General features: G+C 57.0%; 1 protein-coding gene across 3 annotated transcripts; it reads left to right on the top strand.

Annotated features, from left to right (window-relative positions):
* Positions 1–1,459: 1,459 nt before the first annotated feature.
* Positions 1,460–15,712, top strand: SLC9A5 (solute carrier family 9 member A5). Of its 3 annotated transcripts, none has more exons than XM_071440580.1 (16): positions 1,460–1,663; positions 6,512–6,814; positions 7,475–7,638; positions 7,924–8,002; positions 8,690–8,867; positions 8,990–9,210; positions 9,395–9,597; positions 10,118–10,207; positions 10,336–10,406; positions 11,083–11,212; positions 11,679–11,767; positions 11,896–12,022; positions 12,150–12,320; positions 12,889–12,958; positions 13,114–13,245; positions 13,553–13,854. In XM_071440580.1, exons 1-16 carry the CDS (start codon positions 1,531–1,533, stop codon positions 13,705–13,707), a joined length of 2,316 nt encoding a protein of 771 aa, XP_071296681.1. In that variant the 5' UTR covers positions 1,460–1,530; the 3' UTR covers positions 13,708–13,854. The 3 variants fall into 3 exon arrangements, with proteins under 3 accessions (XP_071296681.1, XP_071296680.1, XP_071296682.1); XM_071440579.1 differs by having other exon boundaries at positions 1,461–1,663; positions 13,617–15,712; XM_071440581.1 differs by lacking the exons at positions 1,460–1,663; positions 6,512–6,814; positions 7,475–7,638 and having other exon boundaries at positions 7,929–7,998; positions 13,617–15,712.
* The last annotated feature ends 1,781 nt before the right edge of the window (positions 15,713–17,493 follow it).

Below are 17,493 nucleotides of genomic sequence, written 5' to 3' on the forward strand. Positions count from 1 at the left end.
CCAGGATGGATGCTCCGGGCACCGGGATGCTCCCGGCTCTGGGGGGCTCCACTGGAATGCTCTGGCTTCAGGGGTGCTCCAGGATGGATGCTCCAGGCTCTGGGGGGCTCCATCAGGGCCTCTCGGTATCCAGGATCTGCAGACCCCAGGTTGCTCTGGTGTCAGGGGTGCTCCAGGCCCTGTGGGACACCACTGGGATGCTCCAGGATGCTCCAGGCCTCATGAGGTTCCAGGCTGCTCCAGGGGACCGGGTGGGTTGGGTCACCCCAGGTGAACTGGAGCACGGGTGGGCAGCTGGGCTCCATCTCCCCATCCTGGGCAGGGGGGAAGCAGCACAGGATGAGCTTCCTGGATCCAGGGGTGTTGCGGTGCCACTCTGGAAGTGGGGCATACTGAGCTCAAACTGCAAAGCACAGCTTGTGTAAAACCCATTTTACTTTCTTTTTGGCAGATTACCTGGACAATGACAATGATCAGATGTGATGGAGTGGTGGGCAGGGAGCTTTCCCCTTGCTCCTGCCTCCAGCCTGCGTTCCCCAGCCGTTGGCTTCTGCTGGCAAACATTTATAGCACATTTGTACCCAGGCAGAGAGATGAAAAAAGGTGATGCCACCGAGGCTCCCAGGGAAGTGTCCTGTGGCCCATTCCCACCTGGCCAGAGGGCTCAGGCTGGCACTCAGCACCTGAGAATGCCCATGCCACAGGCACTGCCAGCCAGAGGTCTCACTCTGGCTAAGGTGTCCTGTCCTGTCCTGCAGGGACACAGGTCAGAGCTGGCTCTCCATGGAGCACTCTGCCAGCGTCTCTTCTTGCTCCCTGCCCAGCATCCTAGCTCTCTGGGCTCTTGGGCAAAGCTCCCTGCCCACCCAGGGCATGGAGTGTGAATCTCCTGGATTGGGAGCCTCAGGGATGGGGGGTGGGAGATGGGGCACCTCCCAGGGCGTGGTGGATGGCCTAATCAGCGTCTGGGAGATTTAGGAGGGGCTGAGGAGGGAAAGGGGAGACAGAAATTTTGGGCGCCCCCCACGTGTGTTCCCGGGCTGGTGCTCAGGCAGCATCTGGGGCAAGGGTGGATGGTTTCAGCTGAGAAGGGGCCGGCTGGGAGGAGGGTGGGGAATTTGGCGGGTGCGTGAGGACTAAGCCAGGCTGGGGAGACTCAGACAAAGCAGAGGCACGGGGGGAGGGCACGGGGGACTAGGGCCATGCAGGTGGCACCGGGACAGTTGCAGAGAGGACTGAGAGGGGGACAGGGGACTAGTACGGCCCAGGGGGCTCCGGGAGCGTGCAGATGAGCTGGGATGAGGGAGGGGGGACGCAAGGGGTGAGCAGGGGGGCGCTGGGGTCCGGGGCGGGTGTAAGGCCCGGGGCCGTACCGGGGGTGCCGAGGTCCGGGGCGGGCCGGTGCCGCTCGGGGCGGGGCCCGTGGCGTGGGGCCCGGGGGCCGTCCCCGCGCATCCCCACGTGCGCGTGACGCGGGCGGGGGCCGGGGCCGGGAGCGCGGCGGAGCGGAGCGGCGGGAGCGGCGGGGCCATGCAGCCCCCGGCGGCCTCCCCCGGCCCCGCCGCCCCGGCGGGAGCCGAGCTGCTGCGGTGGCAGTGGCGGGAGGTGCAGGCGCCCTGCCTGGTGGCCGCCTGGATCCTGGTAGCCAGCCTGGCCAAGATCGGTGAGTGTCCCCGTGTCCCCACCCGCTCCGGTCCCCCGGGAGCAGACGTGCCCACCCCCGGCCGGGCAGGGGGGATGCGGCATCCCCGGCGGGCGCGGGGGCACCCGGGACGAGGGGTGTCACCGCACGGCGGGACACGGGTCATGGGGACAAATCCGGCTGGTCACCACTCTCAGCTGGATTGCGGAGGTCGCGGACCGCGCCACATCCTCCGTGCCCTGCCGTGGGATGATGTGCGGCGGCGGGGTTAAGGCACCACCCGAAGGAAAGGGTGGGGGCCCGGGCTGTTTTTTCCTGCGAGGGATGGATGGATGGATGGATGGATGGATGGATGGATGGATGGATAGATGGGTGGGCACAGAGGATGGAGGGTTCATGAGAGAAGAAGCCCCAAAGGATGTCCCGTGTTCCCAAGGGCTGGCACAGCACCTGCCACTGGCAGGTCTGGAAGCCATTGTTCCCACCAGCCCCGAGAAAGGTTCGGTGGGGCCAGTCCGGGCAGTTTGTGCCCCCAGCAGCCTGGGGATGGCAGGTGCCTGCAGTCTCCTCCAGTGGGTCACTCCGGATTGGGCTGGCCTTGGACTCTTGTGCTCCCCAGCACAGAACCACGGAGCCAGGGGAGGCTGTGCTGTGAGAGGCTGTGTGGGAAGGCACAATGAGGATCTGTGTGAGCTGTGCAGGGCTGGGCTCCCCACCAGTATCTGGGGTGCTGGGGAGGGGACACCCGTGCGTGGGTGCCAGGCAGGGGTACCCAGAGGGCTGGTCCCCCACAGTGCCCCTGCCTGCTGTGCTGGGCCCTGGGGATGAGATCGTGACCTTGAGCCAGGTTCTCTCCTTAGAGACCCCACTGTGGGCACAGAGCCCATGGTGGGGGTGCAGACACCCTCTGAGTTTTGAGTTTGATCAAGAAATGTGGGTTCAGAGTTTGGCAGGGGAATCTCTGATCAGCCAGGGATGTGCAGCAGCACTCGTTACACAGGAGACAGCTACAGCTGTGACCACCAGCTGGCCTCTTCCTGTCCCAGCATCACTGTGGATCTTCCGTTCCTCTCCTTCCTTGCCTTCTTGCAAGAGAGACCTAAAGCCTCGCGAGGAATGAATTGAAAGGTATCATGAGTTTAAAAATACAGCACTCTGCTGTAGCTGTGCCACCTCCAGCTGCCGAGTGCGTCCCTCCTACCTGCAGAAGATCAGAGAGAAAATTCCTTTCCCTGGCTGTTATTTTCTTCTCTCCAACCTCTCCTCAGAGCTGCTCCCTGTGCAGGTTTCCATTGACATGCTCCCCTCAGCCACCCTGATTTTGTGCGGGTGGGTGCAGGGGGGCCTGAGTTGGGATCATTCCCAAATCCCCACTTTCTTCCAGGCCTGAGGCTGATGGCCACTCTCCTTCTCTGTCTGTGAGACACAGCCCTGATGGCTGATGGCTTTGAGCTGCCAGGTTTAGTGTATCCAGTGGGTCCAATGGGTCCTCAGAGCCTGGAGCCAATAGCAACACCCAGACCTGGAGGCAGCACCCTGCCATGGGTGTCCCCAGAGATGGCACCTGCAGTCCCCAGGGTGCACAGGAGTCCACAGAGGAGATGAACCAGGGGTGGAGGATTTTGGGGAGCAGAGAGGGCAGTGCCAGCTGTGGCAGCTGTGGACGCTGGGCGCAGGCTGGTTCAGAGGATCCGCTGCGGTTGTGGTGCTGGGCTGCCAGCTCACAGCCCTGTGACTGGAGGGGAGGAAGCGGCCCCACGCCCGGGTGATGGGGAAATGACACTGTGGGCTCTGTTCTCAGAGGCAGTCACGATGCTGGGGTGACCCAAGCCAGCAAACACCCGGGGCAGGGAAAAACTGGCTTGGGTGTTGCCTTCCTGCACAGCGAGGCATCATCCGGGCTTTGCTGCCTTTTCCATCCACAGTCAGAGCACAGGATGGGCAGCACAGAGGTGATGAGCATTGCCCCAGACATTCTCCTTACACATAACTGCCCCACAGGCAGGAGTTTGCCAGCAGACAGATGGTTTTCTATGCAGCAGAATTGCAACCATCTCTCCTTGCACCATCACCTCTGCCCCCAGCTGCTCATGTCTTGGTTTAGGTGTTCTGCCATTTCCCAAGCTCTGGAGGAGCAGAGGAGGTTTTGGCCCTGAGTTGTCTCAATGGCAAATGCTTCATTATGTATGCCTGAGTATGGATTATGTCTCTGAAGTTAATTCACATGTGGCTAAGTTACTGTTGCTGTGGGAACCTTTACTGCTGAAATCCTTGACTAGTGTGTATAAAATTAGAGCTCGTTCAGTCTGTCCCCACTGGCTGCTCTCTGTGACACATGGGAGCTCATGTGCTGCCATTTCCTGGGGAGGCTGGCAGCTCTCCCCATCAGCCAGCAGATTTTTGGACAAGCATGATCTTTCCCATTGATGCTTCTCCTTTATTTGACCAAGTTTCTGGCTTGGTGAAATCAATCATAGAATAGTTTGAGTTGGAAGGGACTTCAGAGATTATCTTTCTCCAACTACTCTTCCATGGGCAGAGACAACTTCCATTAGACCAAGTTGCTCAAAGCCCCATCCAACCTGGCCTTGAACACTTCCAGGATGGGTGACAGCCAGGACCCATGTCCTCACAGCATCCTTGCACGCTCTCCGGGGTGCCCCAGCCAGCCAGGACAGCTCCACAGCATGAGGAATGCAGCTGGGTTGCCGAAGCAGAGAGCAGGGATCTTGGCAATGTTCCTGAGAATGCAGAAAGGGGCTGGACGCCTCGTTCCCTTCTTGAAAACTTCAGAGCTTTGTTCCCGTGGGTGGGAAGCGGCTTCACAGCCTGCTGCAGGCGCTGAGCGAGCACCATCCGTCCACTGGTGCAGGCAGCTTGTGTGGGGTGAGCAGGGCTCTGCAGTGACTTGTGTGGTCATTTAGCAGGAATTTGGCCTGGATGAAGCCCAGCCAGCATTTCCTCAGGCTGTGGGTCTGCTTGAAGGGCTGCAGTGTCCCTGTCACCACAGTCTCCAGGGCTGTATTGCAGCCCACAGCAGTGAGCAGAGGTGGCTGGGGCTGAGGGGGTGCCCCAGGCTCTGTGGCTGGGGTGTTCAGTGACAGAGCTATGGCAGAGGCTTGGCCTGGCTGCTCTTTCCTATTGAGGTGCTTGGTGGTGGAGCTGCAGATCATGCTGCCCCTGTGCTCACTGCTCTGCCCTGCTGGCTGCAGCAGTGCTCCTGCTGTATTATGGCAGGGAGCCAGTGCTGGGGCATGGATGGAGCTTGCTGTGCCAAGCAGCAGCCTCTTGAGGTCCTCAACTAAAGGAGAGTGGTCCTTAGCCTGCACATTGGGTGGTGGGTTCAAAGATGTCTCTGGTCGTGAATCACATCTTTGTCATTCAATTATCTCCTCTAATTCAGAGCTCAGCTGTGGTGAAGGAAAGAAAAGGGAGGGAAAGGAGAAAGGAAGAACATGAGGAGGCCACAGTCTCAGTTCTCTGGCTGTCCACATCTCAGGGACACTGGGACCTGTCCCAGAAGGATAGAGCAGGACCAGGACAGGTTCAGAGGAGAATGACAAGGACATAGACACATGGAAACCTGCTGATGAAGTACTGCCTGTTCCTGGGCTCCTCTCCAGATCTATGCCACTGGAGACAGCACCCTGGGCTAGGCAGACCTTATGGTCTATCCATTGGTGTTCCAAAGGAGGGAAGCTAAAGGGCTTTAGGGACTGGGTTTTGGGGTTGGCAGCAGGGCTGGGCTTGCAGCCAAGTGATGGCTCAGAGCCTACCCTGATGCCCCTTGTACCTGCTGGGTGCACAAGGACAGAGGTGGCTCTCAAAGTGCCCAGAGGAACCCACTCCGCAGGAGATTTCTTCATCTGATGGTCAAGTCATGCAACAGAGCTGGGCTGGATGTCACAACTGATGGCAGAACCCGGTGACAAGGGGACAAAATAACTGTGACCCTCAATAGCCTTTCCCCAAGCAATGCCCTTTTGGAGGGACACCTTGTGCTAGCAAGGAGAAACCCCCAGGGATTGGGCTTGCCTGCCTGCAAGCTGGACTGATTTGGGTTTACATGGGACACCCTGACATGGGGGACAAGGGTGCCTGGAGGAATGAATCCCCTGTTCTGGCTGGCATGGCACCCTGCTGGCTTGTGCCTGAGCACAGGCTCACTGCCACATTACTGCTGGATGAATACCAGGGCATCCTCTGTTTGCTTTAGAAAATACATCCTGTTCCACGGCAGCTTAAGATTTGGCCCAAACCTTGCATGGAATAAACTGATTATTCCAAGCATCTCTAAATCTGCAGCTCCCAAGTGCCTGTGCTTTTGCATGCAGGTAGGTTAGCTGGTGCTGAGGGAGGTTGTGCTCAGGCATGCCTTGTGCTGCAGTGGTTTGCATGCTGCTCTGGCTGCTTGCTCAGATTGCTCAGATGGATGCAAACAAGGTCACCCTGTCACCAGGGCTGAGCATCCTTGTCTCTGAGTGGGGTGACATGTCCCGGTGTACCAGGATTTCTTCACTTAAACAGCAGCCAGCAGTGCTCGTGACACTGTGAACGTGCTCACTGCCTGCTTTAAACCTTTGAGTGCCGACACCAGAAGCCAAGAAAAGTAAAATGCCTGGCTGATTGGCTTATTGGCTGGGAGGGTGAGGAAAATCCTAAAGAGTCAGGGACCTGAAATCCTGACCTGGGAGGTAGCTGGGAGGTCTTTTGTGCACATGTGGCCATGAAGCAGCCTTTCTATAGGTGCTCCCTTGTTCCCCTCCCGTCCATCATGCATCACCCAACCCTTCTGTGAAGCTTGTGGATTTGGGATGCTCTGTCCATCTGCCTGTTGGGCTGATGCTCTCATTCTTCTTTTTCTTCTAGTTTTCCACCTGTCAAGGAAGGTGACATCTGTCGTCCCAGAGAGCTGCCTTCTCATCCTGCTGGGGCTGGGCCTGGGGGGCATCGTGCTGGCCGTGGCAAAGAAAGCTGAGTACCAACTGGAGCCCAACATGTTCTTCCTCTTCCTTCTGCCCCCCATTGTCCTGGACTCGGGGTACTTCATGCCCAGCCGACTGTTCTTTGACAACATTGGTGCCATCCTCACCTACGCAGTGGTGGGCACGCTCTGGAACTCCTTCGCCACCGGCACCGCGCTCTGGGGGCTGCACCGCGCCGGGCTCATGGGTGGGTCTGCAGGGCTGCCCAGCTCGGACTATGTCCCCAAAAAACGGGTGGCAGTGCACAGCAACCCCAATTTCATAGCCCACTGCCTCTCCCTGCTGTGGATTCCTAGGAATTGCAGCACGAGCAGGGTCCTGACATCCTGGGAACGGTGCTCTGGCAGGACAGTCAAGCGTGCAGGGCAGACGGGCCCTGCTTGGCACTGGGCTGACTCATGTCTTTGCTATTTTTGTCTGCTGACCTTGGCTAGCGTTGCTGGCTCACTGCCATGTTCCCTGTCCTTGGCTGGAGCCACTGGCCCTGCCTGGCCTGGGCTGTGTTTTGAGCTCTGCTGAACCCTGAGGAGCCACTTGATGCTTGGGCCGAGGTGTGGCTGCTGAGCCACCTTTGGTGATGCCTGCTGGAGGAGCAGTGATGCACCTGGGTGCCAACAGGGACATCCCCCATGCTCCTCTCATGTTGCAGCAAGAAGGCGCCGAGTCCCACTTTTCCACTCCGGGGCATCCCGGAGGTCTGGGAACACTTTTGGGATCCCATTGCACTCCCAGTTGAGATGCCGCAGCCAAGTCACTGGGATCAGATGAGGGACAGGCTTGTTTCCATCTGGTGAGAGGGGCTCTGGGGTGGCTGGTTTGCCTGACCTTGGTCCTTCTGTCCTAACAGATCCAGGTGTTGAAGCTGGGCTGATGGATTTCCTGCTCTTTGGCAGCCTGATTTCAGCTGTGGACCCTGTGGCAGTCCTGGCTGTCTTTGAAGAGGTCCATGTTAATGAGACCCTCTTCATCATTGTGTTTGGCGAGTCTCTCCTGAATGACGCTGTCACCGTGGTGAGTTGCAGCTTGGGGGACTCTAATGTTGAGCCCAACATGTCCAAGGTGCTGGAATCCTCCAGGATGGGCAGAGGATGCAGGTGACATCCCTGAGCTGGGGGCAGACCCGTACCATGTTCTCTTGGCCTTTCCTCTCTCCTGGCCCTGGGAGACTTTGCCTGCTGAAATGAGCTGTTACCTGACAGGTTTGGGGTGGAAAATGCCTCTTCCACAAGACCCTTCCTGCCCCTCTCAAGGCCGGGCAATGCCCTGTGTTTCTCAAGGGATTTGCCTTGCCTGCAGGTGCTGTACAAGGTCTTCAACTCTTTTGTGGAGCTGGGCCCAGCACACATCCACGCCACAGACTACGTGAAGGGGGTAGGTGAGTAATGGCCACACTGGCCCCTCCACCTCCTCCTCTGTTGTGGAAGTGGAGGGGGGCAAGCACAGGAGCTGTTGTCCTGTGGGTTGGGCACTCAGCATCACAGCTTTGTCACCTCCATGTGTCACATGCTGGCCATCAGTATAGAACTGTTGAATTGTGTGGGCTGGAAGGGACCTTAAAGACCATCTTGCTCCAACCCCCCTGCCATGAGCAGGGACACCTTCCAGTAGACCAGGTTGCCCCCCCAACCTGGCCTTGAACACTTCCAGGGATGGAACAGCCAGTCTGTGCCAGGGCCTCACCACCCTCACAGGGAAGAATTTCTTCCTAATACCCAATCTAATCCTGCCCTTTGTCACTTTGAAGCCATTCCCCCTTGTCCTGTTATTCCATGTCCATGCCAAAAGTCCCTCTCCAGCTCTTTTGGAGTACTCTTCAGCTACTGGAAGGGCTTCTGAGGTCTTCTCCAGGCTGAACAGCCCCAACATCAGCCCCAACCCTATTAGCCTGCCCCACAGCAGAGGTGCTCCAGGGGATGCTTTGGGATCAACCAAGGCTTTGTGCTCCATGGGATGCTTTGGAGGGGACCTGGGTGGGAGCACGGCGCTTGGCCAGTGCAGCATGGGGGGCACAGGAGCTGGGCCCACTTCCTTATGGCTCAAATGAGACTTCTCCTCCCTCCAGCCTCCTTCTTCCTGGTGAGCCTGGGGGGCACAGCCGTGGGGCTGCTCTTTGCCTTCCTGCTGGCCCTGATCACGCGGTTCACCAAGCGCGTGCGCATCATCGAGCCGCTCTTCGTCTTCCTCCTGGCCTACGTGGCGTACCTGGCTGCCGAGATGGTCTCGCTCTCCGCCATCCTGGCGTGAGTACTGCCCAGGGGAGCCCAGGAAACTGGGGCTGCAGTGCTGAGCAGCAAGAGGCAGTGAGTAGACCCACTCCTCATCCTGCCATAGGGCCATGCCATCTCCTCCTGCCCCTCTGCAGAGTCACCTTCTGTGGGATCTGCTGCAAGAAGTACGTGGAAGCCAACATCTCCCAGAAATCCCGCACCACAGTCAAGTACACCATGAAGACACTGGCCAGCAGCTCAGAGACCATCATCTTCATGTTTCTGGGCATCTCAGCTGTGGACACCTCCAAGTGGACGTGGGACACAGCACTGGTGCTGGGCACCCTGTTCTTTATCCTGCTCTTCAGAGCCGTGGGTCAGTCTGTCCTGCTGAGTATATGGCTGGTAGCACACAGCCCTTTCATGCCAGAAAGGGATATTGCCCAGGAAAGGCTGGGGCACAAGGCCAGCCATGGATCCTGGCTGGGATTTTGTGCTGTTCTGTTGGAGCAGGCAGGGTTCTCCCTGCATTCCAGGCTCTCCTCCTCCTTCTTCCCCAGGTGTTGTTCTCCAAACGTACGTGCTCAACCGCTTCCGCCTCATCCCCCTGGACAGGATCGACCAGGTGGTCATGTCATATGGTGGCCTCCGTGGGGCCGTGGCCTTCGCCCTGGTCATCCTGCTGGACAGGGAAAAGGTGAAAGCCAAGGACTACTTTGTGGCAACGACCATCGTGGTGGTGTTCTTCACTGTCATTGTGCAGGTGAGGATGGGCACTCTGCCCTCCTCCGGTGCTGCTTTCTTGCCCCAGAACTGGCCTGGGGACATGTGCTTTGGGAAAGTATCTTTTTTCAAGTGACCTTTGGTCCTTGGTGCTTTCTGGCACCCCATCCATCAGCAGGTGGGCAGGACCGCTATGGGCACTGTTGTGATGGTGGGGCCATGGCCCACCTTCTTTTCCCACTGGCATTTTATTCTGGGACTGGCTCCAGGAGCTCCAAGACTGTGTGCCTGTCCAGGCTGCTCTCTTTACAAAGCTGCTGATGGGCCCCAGCTCTGGTGTTCAGTGCCCTGGGAAGGGAAGCCACAAGGAGGATGAAAATTAGTCTAGGGGAAGGATGATTGGGAGTGCACACCATGGCACAGGGGTTGGGTTGGTAGGGGCATGTGTGGCTGGCACAGCCACTGTCCCCAGTCACTTTGTGCTGCTTCTGCTCCCCATGCCCCAGCCATGCACCCTCTCACCCTCCCAGTCTTCCCCTTGCCTTCTCCTGCCATTCTAGGGCCTCACCATCAAACCCCTGGTGACGTGGCTGAAGGTGAAGCGTAGTGACCACCACAAACCCACGCTGAACGAGGAGCTGCATGAGCACGTAAGTGACAGTGCCAGAGGCTCCCCAGCTCCCCTCACATGTGGGGCTGGGCAAGGACCATGTATGACCTTGGCATCCCCAGGGCACCCACAGCCTTGCCACCACTCACCCTCTTCCCCTCACTCAAGGCCTTTGACCACATCTTGGCAGCAGTGGAGGACATCGTGGGGCACCATGGCTACCACTACTGGCGGGACAAGTGAGTGCCTTAGACAGGATCCTCTGCTGTTCGTGCATGGGAGATGCATGCCAGCCACAGGGACATCTTCAGGGTTCTCACAGAAGGACACCCCAGCTGTGGACAGAGCAGCGGGACCAGGAAGCCTGTATGTCTGTCCATCAGTCTGGATAGGTACCTTTGGATGCTGTTGTGCAGCAGACCAAGATCACAAAAGCATCCCAGAGACAGGTCAGGTTGGGGATGCTGTGGGGCTGACATTGCTTGCCAAGGTCAGAACTTGGGGTGTCCATGTTGGTGGCAATGGCCCTCTGCCCCCTCATGGATGGAACTGGCCTGGGCACTGAGGAGGGAACAACCCTGTTCCTGCCTGGGCAGTGTTTATCTGCAGCACAGCAACAGGAAAAGGATGCAAAAAGCCTGTTTCCTGCAGGGGAAGTGCTCCAGCAGGGTGGCCCCAGTCCTACTCCCACTGCCTCACAGACCCAACAGTATCTGGCTTCCCCTTGGGCAGGCTGAAGGATCAGCATGTCCCCTCCCCTCCTGCTCTCGCTGGCAGTGTGTCCCTGTGCACAGCCAGGGACAGGTCCTGCGTGCCCAGACTCCCTTTGCTGTACCTGGGACACTCAGCCTTGTGTGGATAGATATCCCTGGTACCCATGGGAGCTGAACTGCCTGTGTCTTCATCTCATGGCAGGTGGGAGCAGTTTGACAAGAAATACCTGAGCCAGCTCCTGATGCGGAAATCTGCCTACAGGCTGCGGGATGAGATCTGGGATGTTTACTACAAGCTGAACATCCGTGATGCTATCAGCTTTGTAGATCAGGTACAGGCAGTAGTGGTGTCCAGGCAGCAGGATGGCCCTGGCAGGAGAGGTTCCCCTCATGTGTGTTCCTCCCCACGTGTGCACCCTCTGGCCAGGCAGTGGGGACCTGCCCATCCCAGCTGGGTCCTTGCTGTCCTGTGTCACTGTAGGACATGAAACAACATGAGCGCACACACCGCTGCTCTCAAGGTGAAGAAAAGGGAAGTTTATTTTCTGACTCCAACATTTTTAGTTTTCCAAAAGAGACGGTGGATTGGAGGGTGAAAGTGCAACCTCTCCAATGACACTGGACAAGCCAACAGTCCATCAAATTTCTCCTCCTCCATAAAAGAATGCAAAATAATAAGTTATTTACAGAAAGTGTGTGAGAAAGTTTGCTACAAAAATGTAAACATCAGAAGGCTTAGAAAATCTTAAAAAATCAGAGCGACAGTCCTGATGCCTGCCTTGTCCTCCCATGTCCCAGGGTGGCCATGTGCACTCGGCTGCCAAGCTGGCACTGCCCTCCATGCCCAGCCGCACGTCCATGTCGGAGTCATCAGTCACAAACCTCCTGTGAGTACAACCACCCCCCTGAGCTCCTGGACAGATCTCGTGTGACCGCCCAGCCGCCCTCTCCCCTGGGGGCGGCTTGCACCAGGGCTGGCCGGGAGCGCAGCCCGTCCATCTCCACGTCCCCACAGGAGGGAGAGCGGGAGCGGGGCGTGCCTGGACCTGCAGGTGATCGACACGGTGCGGAGCCGCCGGGACAAGGAGGACGCTGCCATGCACCACGTGCTGCGAGGGAGCCTCTACAAGCCCCGGCGGCGGGTGAGCACTCCCGGGCACGGCGGGGGCTGACCCCGAGGGGAGCAGCACCCGCCAGAGGAGCAGGGATGGACCGTGCTCCGTGGGGCCAGCTGCTCACCCTGTGTCTCTTTGCCTCTCCCTCGGCCAGTACAAGGCCAGCTACAGCCGTCACTTCATCTCTCCAGATAAACAAGAGCGCCAAGATAAAGAAATCTTCCGGCAGAACATGAAGAGGCGTCTGGAGACCTTCAAGTCCACAAAGCACAATGTCTGCTCCTCCAAGAGCAAGGCCAGGCTGAAGGAAAAAGGCAGGAAAAAGGCAAGTCCTTCCCAAGCTCCTGTTCTTTTCCTAGCTCTGAGATTTGGCCACCCCAGGATGCAGTAAGAGAAGTCCTCGTGAGGTGTGGGTGCAGCTTTGCAGGGCATCAGCAGCTCCAGAGCCAGAGGGGAAAGCGGCTCATCTCTTCTCAGTCTTGTTGATGCTGCATGTGACCATGCAGGTGTTGTCTGTCCGTGTGTCCCCAGCGTGCCATCAGTGCTGTGGGGTGGCTCTTCACTGAGCAAAGCCCTGGAGGAGCCCCAGGTTCGTATTGAAGAGCACTCAGCATAAAGCAGCCTCAGTGCTGGTGCAGATCCAGGCTCAGAAGTGTGGAACTGCACCTCAAGTTGAGTCCTAGGTATCTTCTTTTTTTGGAGGCTTTTGAAGCCATTGCAGCTGAGCTGTTCCTTGTGGGGCCATGAAGATGCAAAGCCTAAGGACTAGAACCCATGTGCCATGTAGCCAGGGTGGGAATTTGCATGCCCAATGTTGGCTGGCTTGCAGGACCACCTCTTGGGTTTAGGGCTTTGCACAGGGCAGGTCCCAGCCAGTTCCTCTTCTTTCACAGAAGAACATCTCTCTGACCAAAGAGACACCCAACGGGAAGACTCACAGAAATGTCCCCTGGCAGGATGCAGGTAAGGCCAGTGGCAGGTGAGGATGGCAGGTCCTGGCAAGGGGACCTGGTGGCCTGGGATGGGAGTACCTGCTGTGCCTGCCCACTGCCAGCTCAGTGGGATGACAGCACCAGGGTTCTGCTAGCACCAAACCAAGCCCCCCCATCTGCCTGCAGCTCCTGTCCTGGTGATGGTCAGCTCAGAGGAGGAGGAGAGTGATAGCTCGGAAACGGAGAAAGAGGACGATGAGGGGATTGTGTTCGTTGCTCGAGCCACTGATGAGGTCCTGCAGGGAAAGACAACTCCTGGTAGGCACCAATGCTCCATGCCAGGGCAGCTGACATCGGGTAGCTTATCCTTCCTCTGCCTGTGGAGCAAAGCTGCCATGGCCTGGGCAAAGTCCACAGAGCATGAATGGGAGAATCACTGTCCTCTGGAGGCATGGCAGAGCCTCCCTGTGTCCTGCATCCCTGGGCCAGCACATGGTGTGATTCTTGGGGTTGTCCTGCATAGGGCAAGGAGTTGGACTCCATAATCCTTGTGGGTTCTTTCCAACTCAGGATATTCTAGGGTTCTCTGGTCATTTGGTAGTGGTTGGTTCTGCAATGTTTGCAGGGTCCAAGGAGAGACTGAGAGCTGTGCAAGCTCCCTCTCACTGTCCCTCCATCTGCATCTCCAGGCAGCCTGGATGTCTGCCCCAGCCCCTGCATCATCCCTCCATCGCCAACCCTGGCAGAGAAGGAGCTGCCATGGAAAGGAGACCAGGCTGATCTGGCTGTTTATGTCTCCTCGGAGACCACCAAAATCGTGCCAGTGGATATGCAGAAGGCGTGGAACCAAAGCATCTCCTCCCTGGAGAGCATCGCTTCCCCCCCAGGCATCGAGAGCGGACCTCAGCACAGGAGATTTGCCTGCCCTGTGCTGGAGGAGCAGCCCCAGTCTGCAAGCCAGGCAATGCCAGAGCAGGGCTCCTGCTTCCAGTTCCCCAGCCACATCTCCAAGAGCGGCCGGTCCCAGAGTGACAGCAGCCCGGACGGTCCTGAGCAGCAGGAGCTGCAGCCTTTGATGGCCACAGAGGAGCAGGGCAGGGTGCCACCCTCTGCAGAGCCCAGGTGGCTGATGTTCAACAGAGCAAGCCACCTCTGAGGCACCCTGTGGATTGGGAAGAGAGAGCTGCAGACAGGCTATGACCTGGTGACTGCTCTGTCTTGCACTGCAAAGCTTGTGTGTGTCTCCATAAACTCCAGGAGTGGCAGGAGAACCCAGTACTCCTCCTGGAGCTGTTCTCCAGGGTGTGCTTTGCCCATGCACCTGCTGATGCAAACCTGGTCAGTAACAGGTCTTTGTGCTGTGACAGCAGGTACCAGCCCCTGTCCACCCAGGAAGGCACAGATCCCAAACCTCATTCTTCCTCTCTGGTCCCTACACATCTCTGCAGCTGGGAGGTTAGAGATCTTTCTCCCAGGGCTGGGATCCCAAAGAGACTTGGTCCTGTCATGGCTGTGCTGCCCTGAGGTGGTGGCTGCTGGAAGATGGGCTGTGGCTGCTCACAGGTGTAAGAGTATGAGCTGGTCTCCATCCTGGCAGTGTGTAGGAGGTCTCTGGGAAAAGGGCTGAGAGCAGTGCTGGTGCACAAGAGCTCACCCACACCCAGTGACCAAGCCATTGACTTCAAGGTGGCCACAGTGCTGGTTCCTCACAGCATGCATGGAGCTCAGAGATAGGCTCCTTGCCACAACAGCCCTGTGTTCCCTGGATTTTGGAGGCAGCACAGAGGCAAAGCCATGGCTTTCTCAGGACTGGGAGCAGTGCTCCTGGGGTTTGGCTCCAGCAGGAGCTGGGCTAGCAAACCTGTGCGCACAGGGACCCCTCCAACAGCCAACCTGCTGTGCCAGCCTCGCACCTCTCACCTGGATGTGTTCCCAACAGCTGCAGTGCTCAGCTTTCTGGCTTCACTGGGAGGCAGCTGCCCTGCACAGCATCCTTGGTGTTCATTCTGCCCACGTTCCAGTCCCTCCTGGGGTGGATCAGCTGGGAGGACTGGTCATGGTGCAAGGAGTGGAGCGAGCAGCAAGTATGAATGTACATCAGGAACAGGGGTGATGGGTGTGACCAGTGTGCATCTTCCAAGAGCTGTCTCCAACACCTGCATCCCAGCCACCCCTGTTCCCTCCTCAGAGGGTGATGGGAGCTGGTGGCCCAAATGATGAATTATTCCTGGTGTGACCCCAAGGGCCAAGAATTGCACTCCAAGAACTGCTCAGCACACAAAAGAGCACAATGGCTGGGCACCGGCAGAGCAGGAGGGTTGGGGGTCGCTCCTCTTTGGGAAAAATGGGAACTCAGACTGATAATGTTCCAAAGCAGATAAAAGGCTGCCTTTTGCAGCTCTGTGGGTGTGCTGAGACAGCAGGTGCCAAGGGGACACTTGGATGCACTGGGTGGGTGAGTCCAGTGTGGAGTAGGTGAGCTGGTGGGACTCCCAGCCCTGTCAGCAGGGCTCAGCAGAGGCCCTTCAGCTCTGTACCTGCTCCACCAGATGAGCATGAGGTTTTTAAAAGGTTTTTATATAGTTTTGCATTTCCGGTATGACTTATTCTAGTTTTGATTTCTGATATTGGGCCATACTAAATCTCTAGTTGGGTCAGTGTTTTCTGTAGCCATGGGCACCACAAATGACTCAATACTTAATATATTATTTGCAAGGATATTGTTATAATGTGAAAATATATGCAGAGTATTTTGTAATGTTCAATAAACTGGAGTTGGAGCAGACGTTGTGGTCTGGTCTGTCTGGGAACCTCTGCCCATCCTGGTTCGCTTCTCCTTTGCAGGCACCATGTCCTTGTGCCTCTCCATTCTTCTCCACCTGAGGCCCCAACCCCACTCTCTTGATGTGCCTAACTGGATTTCCTGGTTTCCATAAAGTTTGTGGAAAATGTGAAATTCTTTCCAAAGCGATGCGTGCCTGCAGCCGTTGTTAGGCTGTGCAGAGGGAGCAGCCAGCAAGAGACCAGGTCCTCCTGCCCAGAGCTGTGGCTGCACGGCCACCAGCGTGCTGAGAGCCCATGTCTTCCCATGGCCTCTCTCCTAGGCAAAAATATGTTTTAAAGGGGTCTGTTTCGGGGTGCTCTGCGCCACAGGAGCCTCCTTGCTGTGTGTGCTGGTTTTGCTCTTCCCCTTGATCTCTGCTTTTCCTGAAGGAAAGTAAAAATGTGGTTTATTTGATTCACAAGGCAGATGTTTGGCTTGTATTGAACCTGGCATCTTCCATCAACCCCTGGTCCTTTTTGGCAGGGTCAAATGTAACTTCTAGCCCTGTTAGCTTTGCACTGGCCCCCGTGGAAACTCTTGTTCCTTGTGACATTCCCCATCTGCCTTGAATCCCACCAACAATGCTGCTGGCTGAGCTGTGCTCTGCATGCTGGACCTCAGTGCCAGCACAGCCTGCAGCCACAATTGCCTTGGCAGTGCAGCAGGCTGTGTGGGCCAGGTGGTTTCCTGGAAGAGGTCGGTCTGCATCCTTCAGATCCTCAAAGGAGGGAAAGCTGACATCTGAGCTTCAGGAAATGCTGGGGCTGGTTGCTGCTCTCTCATCCAGACATCTGAGCCTAGCAGCTAATGTGTGTGCAGGCTCTCCATGCCACCAGCCAGCCCCTTGTAGCCCCTTCCCACCCTCAACCCCACCCTTGTTGTGAGCAGGGATGGTGGCTCCTGGCTGCTTTTTAGTCTTGTACTTCACTCTCTGTATTTCACCTTCGAGTGTCCAGCCTGCACAGGACTGCTCTGATCCTTCCAGCATAGCAGAGAGTCGTTTCTTTCAGCCTAAAAATACTAAAGTGCTTCAGTGGAAAAACATGAGGAGTGGGCCAAACCATGAATGCATGTGTCCAAACTTCTGCTTCTCCAGGACAGAGTGAGGCACAGCCACAGGATCTGCTTGTCAGACTCTAACCCAAAACATACAACCCTCCAACTGTGACTGTAAGCAACCCCATCCCAGGGCAGACTATCACAGAGCTATCATTTTGCAGCCAGGCTTCTGTTTAGACCCTGTCATTAAACCCACACATTTTTTCCACAGGCATTTACTTTCTCCAATACTCAGCTCCTCCAGTTCCTCTGTGGTAGCAAAACTTGTGAAGTCAGCAGGGGATGTAAGGCACATCTGACATCAGCTGTGTGGAAGAGCTGTGGGCAATGGATTGGTGTTGGCCATCTTACAAGTGAGTCTTAAAATCACCACATCCCTTTTGCATGATGCACATTGGAGCATCAGGTAAATTTCAGACTGGAAGGTGCTTGGGAAACCCATGGTCCATCCCAGCTCCATGCAGGGCTGGTAGCAAAGCTAGACCAGGTAGCTCAGAGCCCTGTTCCCCTGGATTTGGAATGTCCCAGAGGATGGAGGTGTCAACTGTCCCTGTCCCAGAACCACACCACAGCTACACCAGTCTTGCACAGAATGAATTTCTCCTTATGCTCAGTAACGATTCCCCTGGGCCAGGTTGTCCCTGTTACCTCTTGTTCTTCCAAGTGCTTCTCTGGGAACAGTT

Source organism: Agelaius tricolor, unplaced genomic scaffold (genome assembly GCF_023055355.1).
Source record: "Agelaius tricolor isolate 1412-34295 unplaced genomic scaffold, bAgeTri1.0.p SCAF_15, whole genome shotgun sequence".
NCBI classification, from domain to species: domain Eukaryota; kingdom Metazoa; phylum Chordata; class Aves; order Passeriformes; family Icteridae; genus Agelaius; species Agelaius tricolor.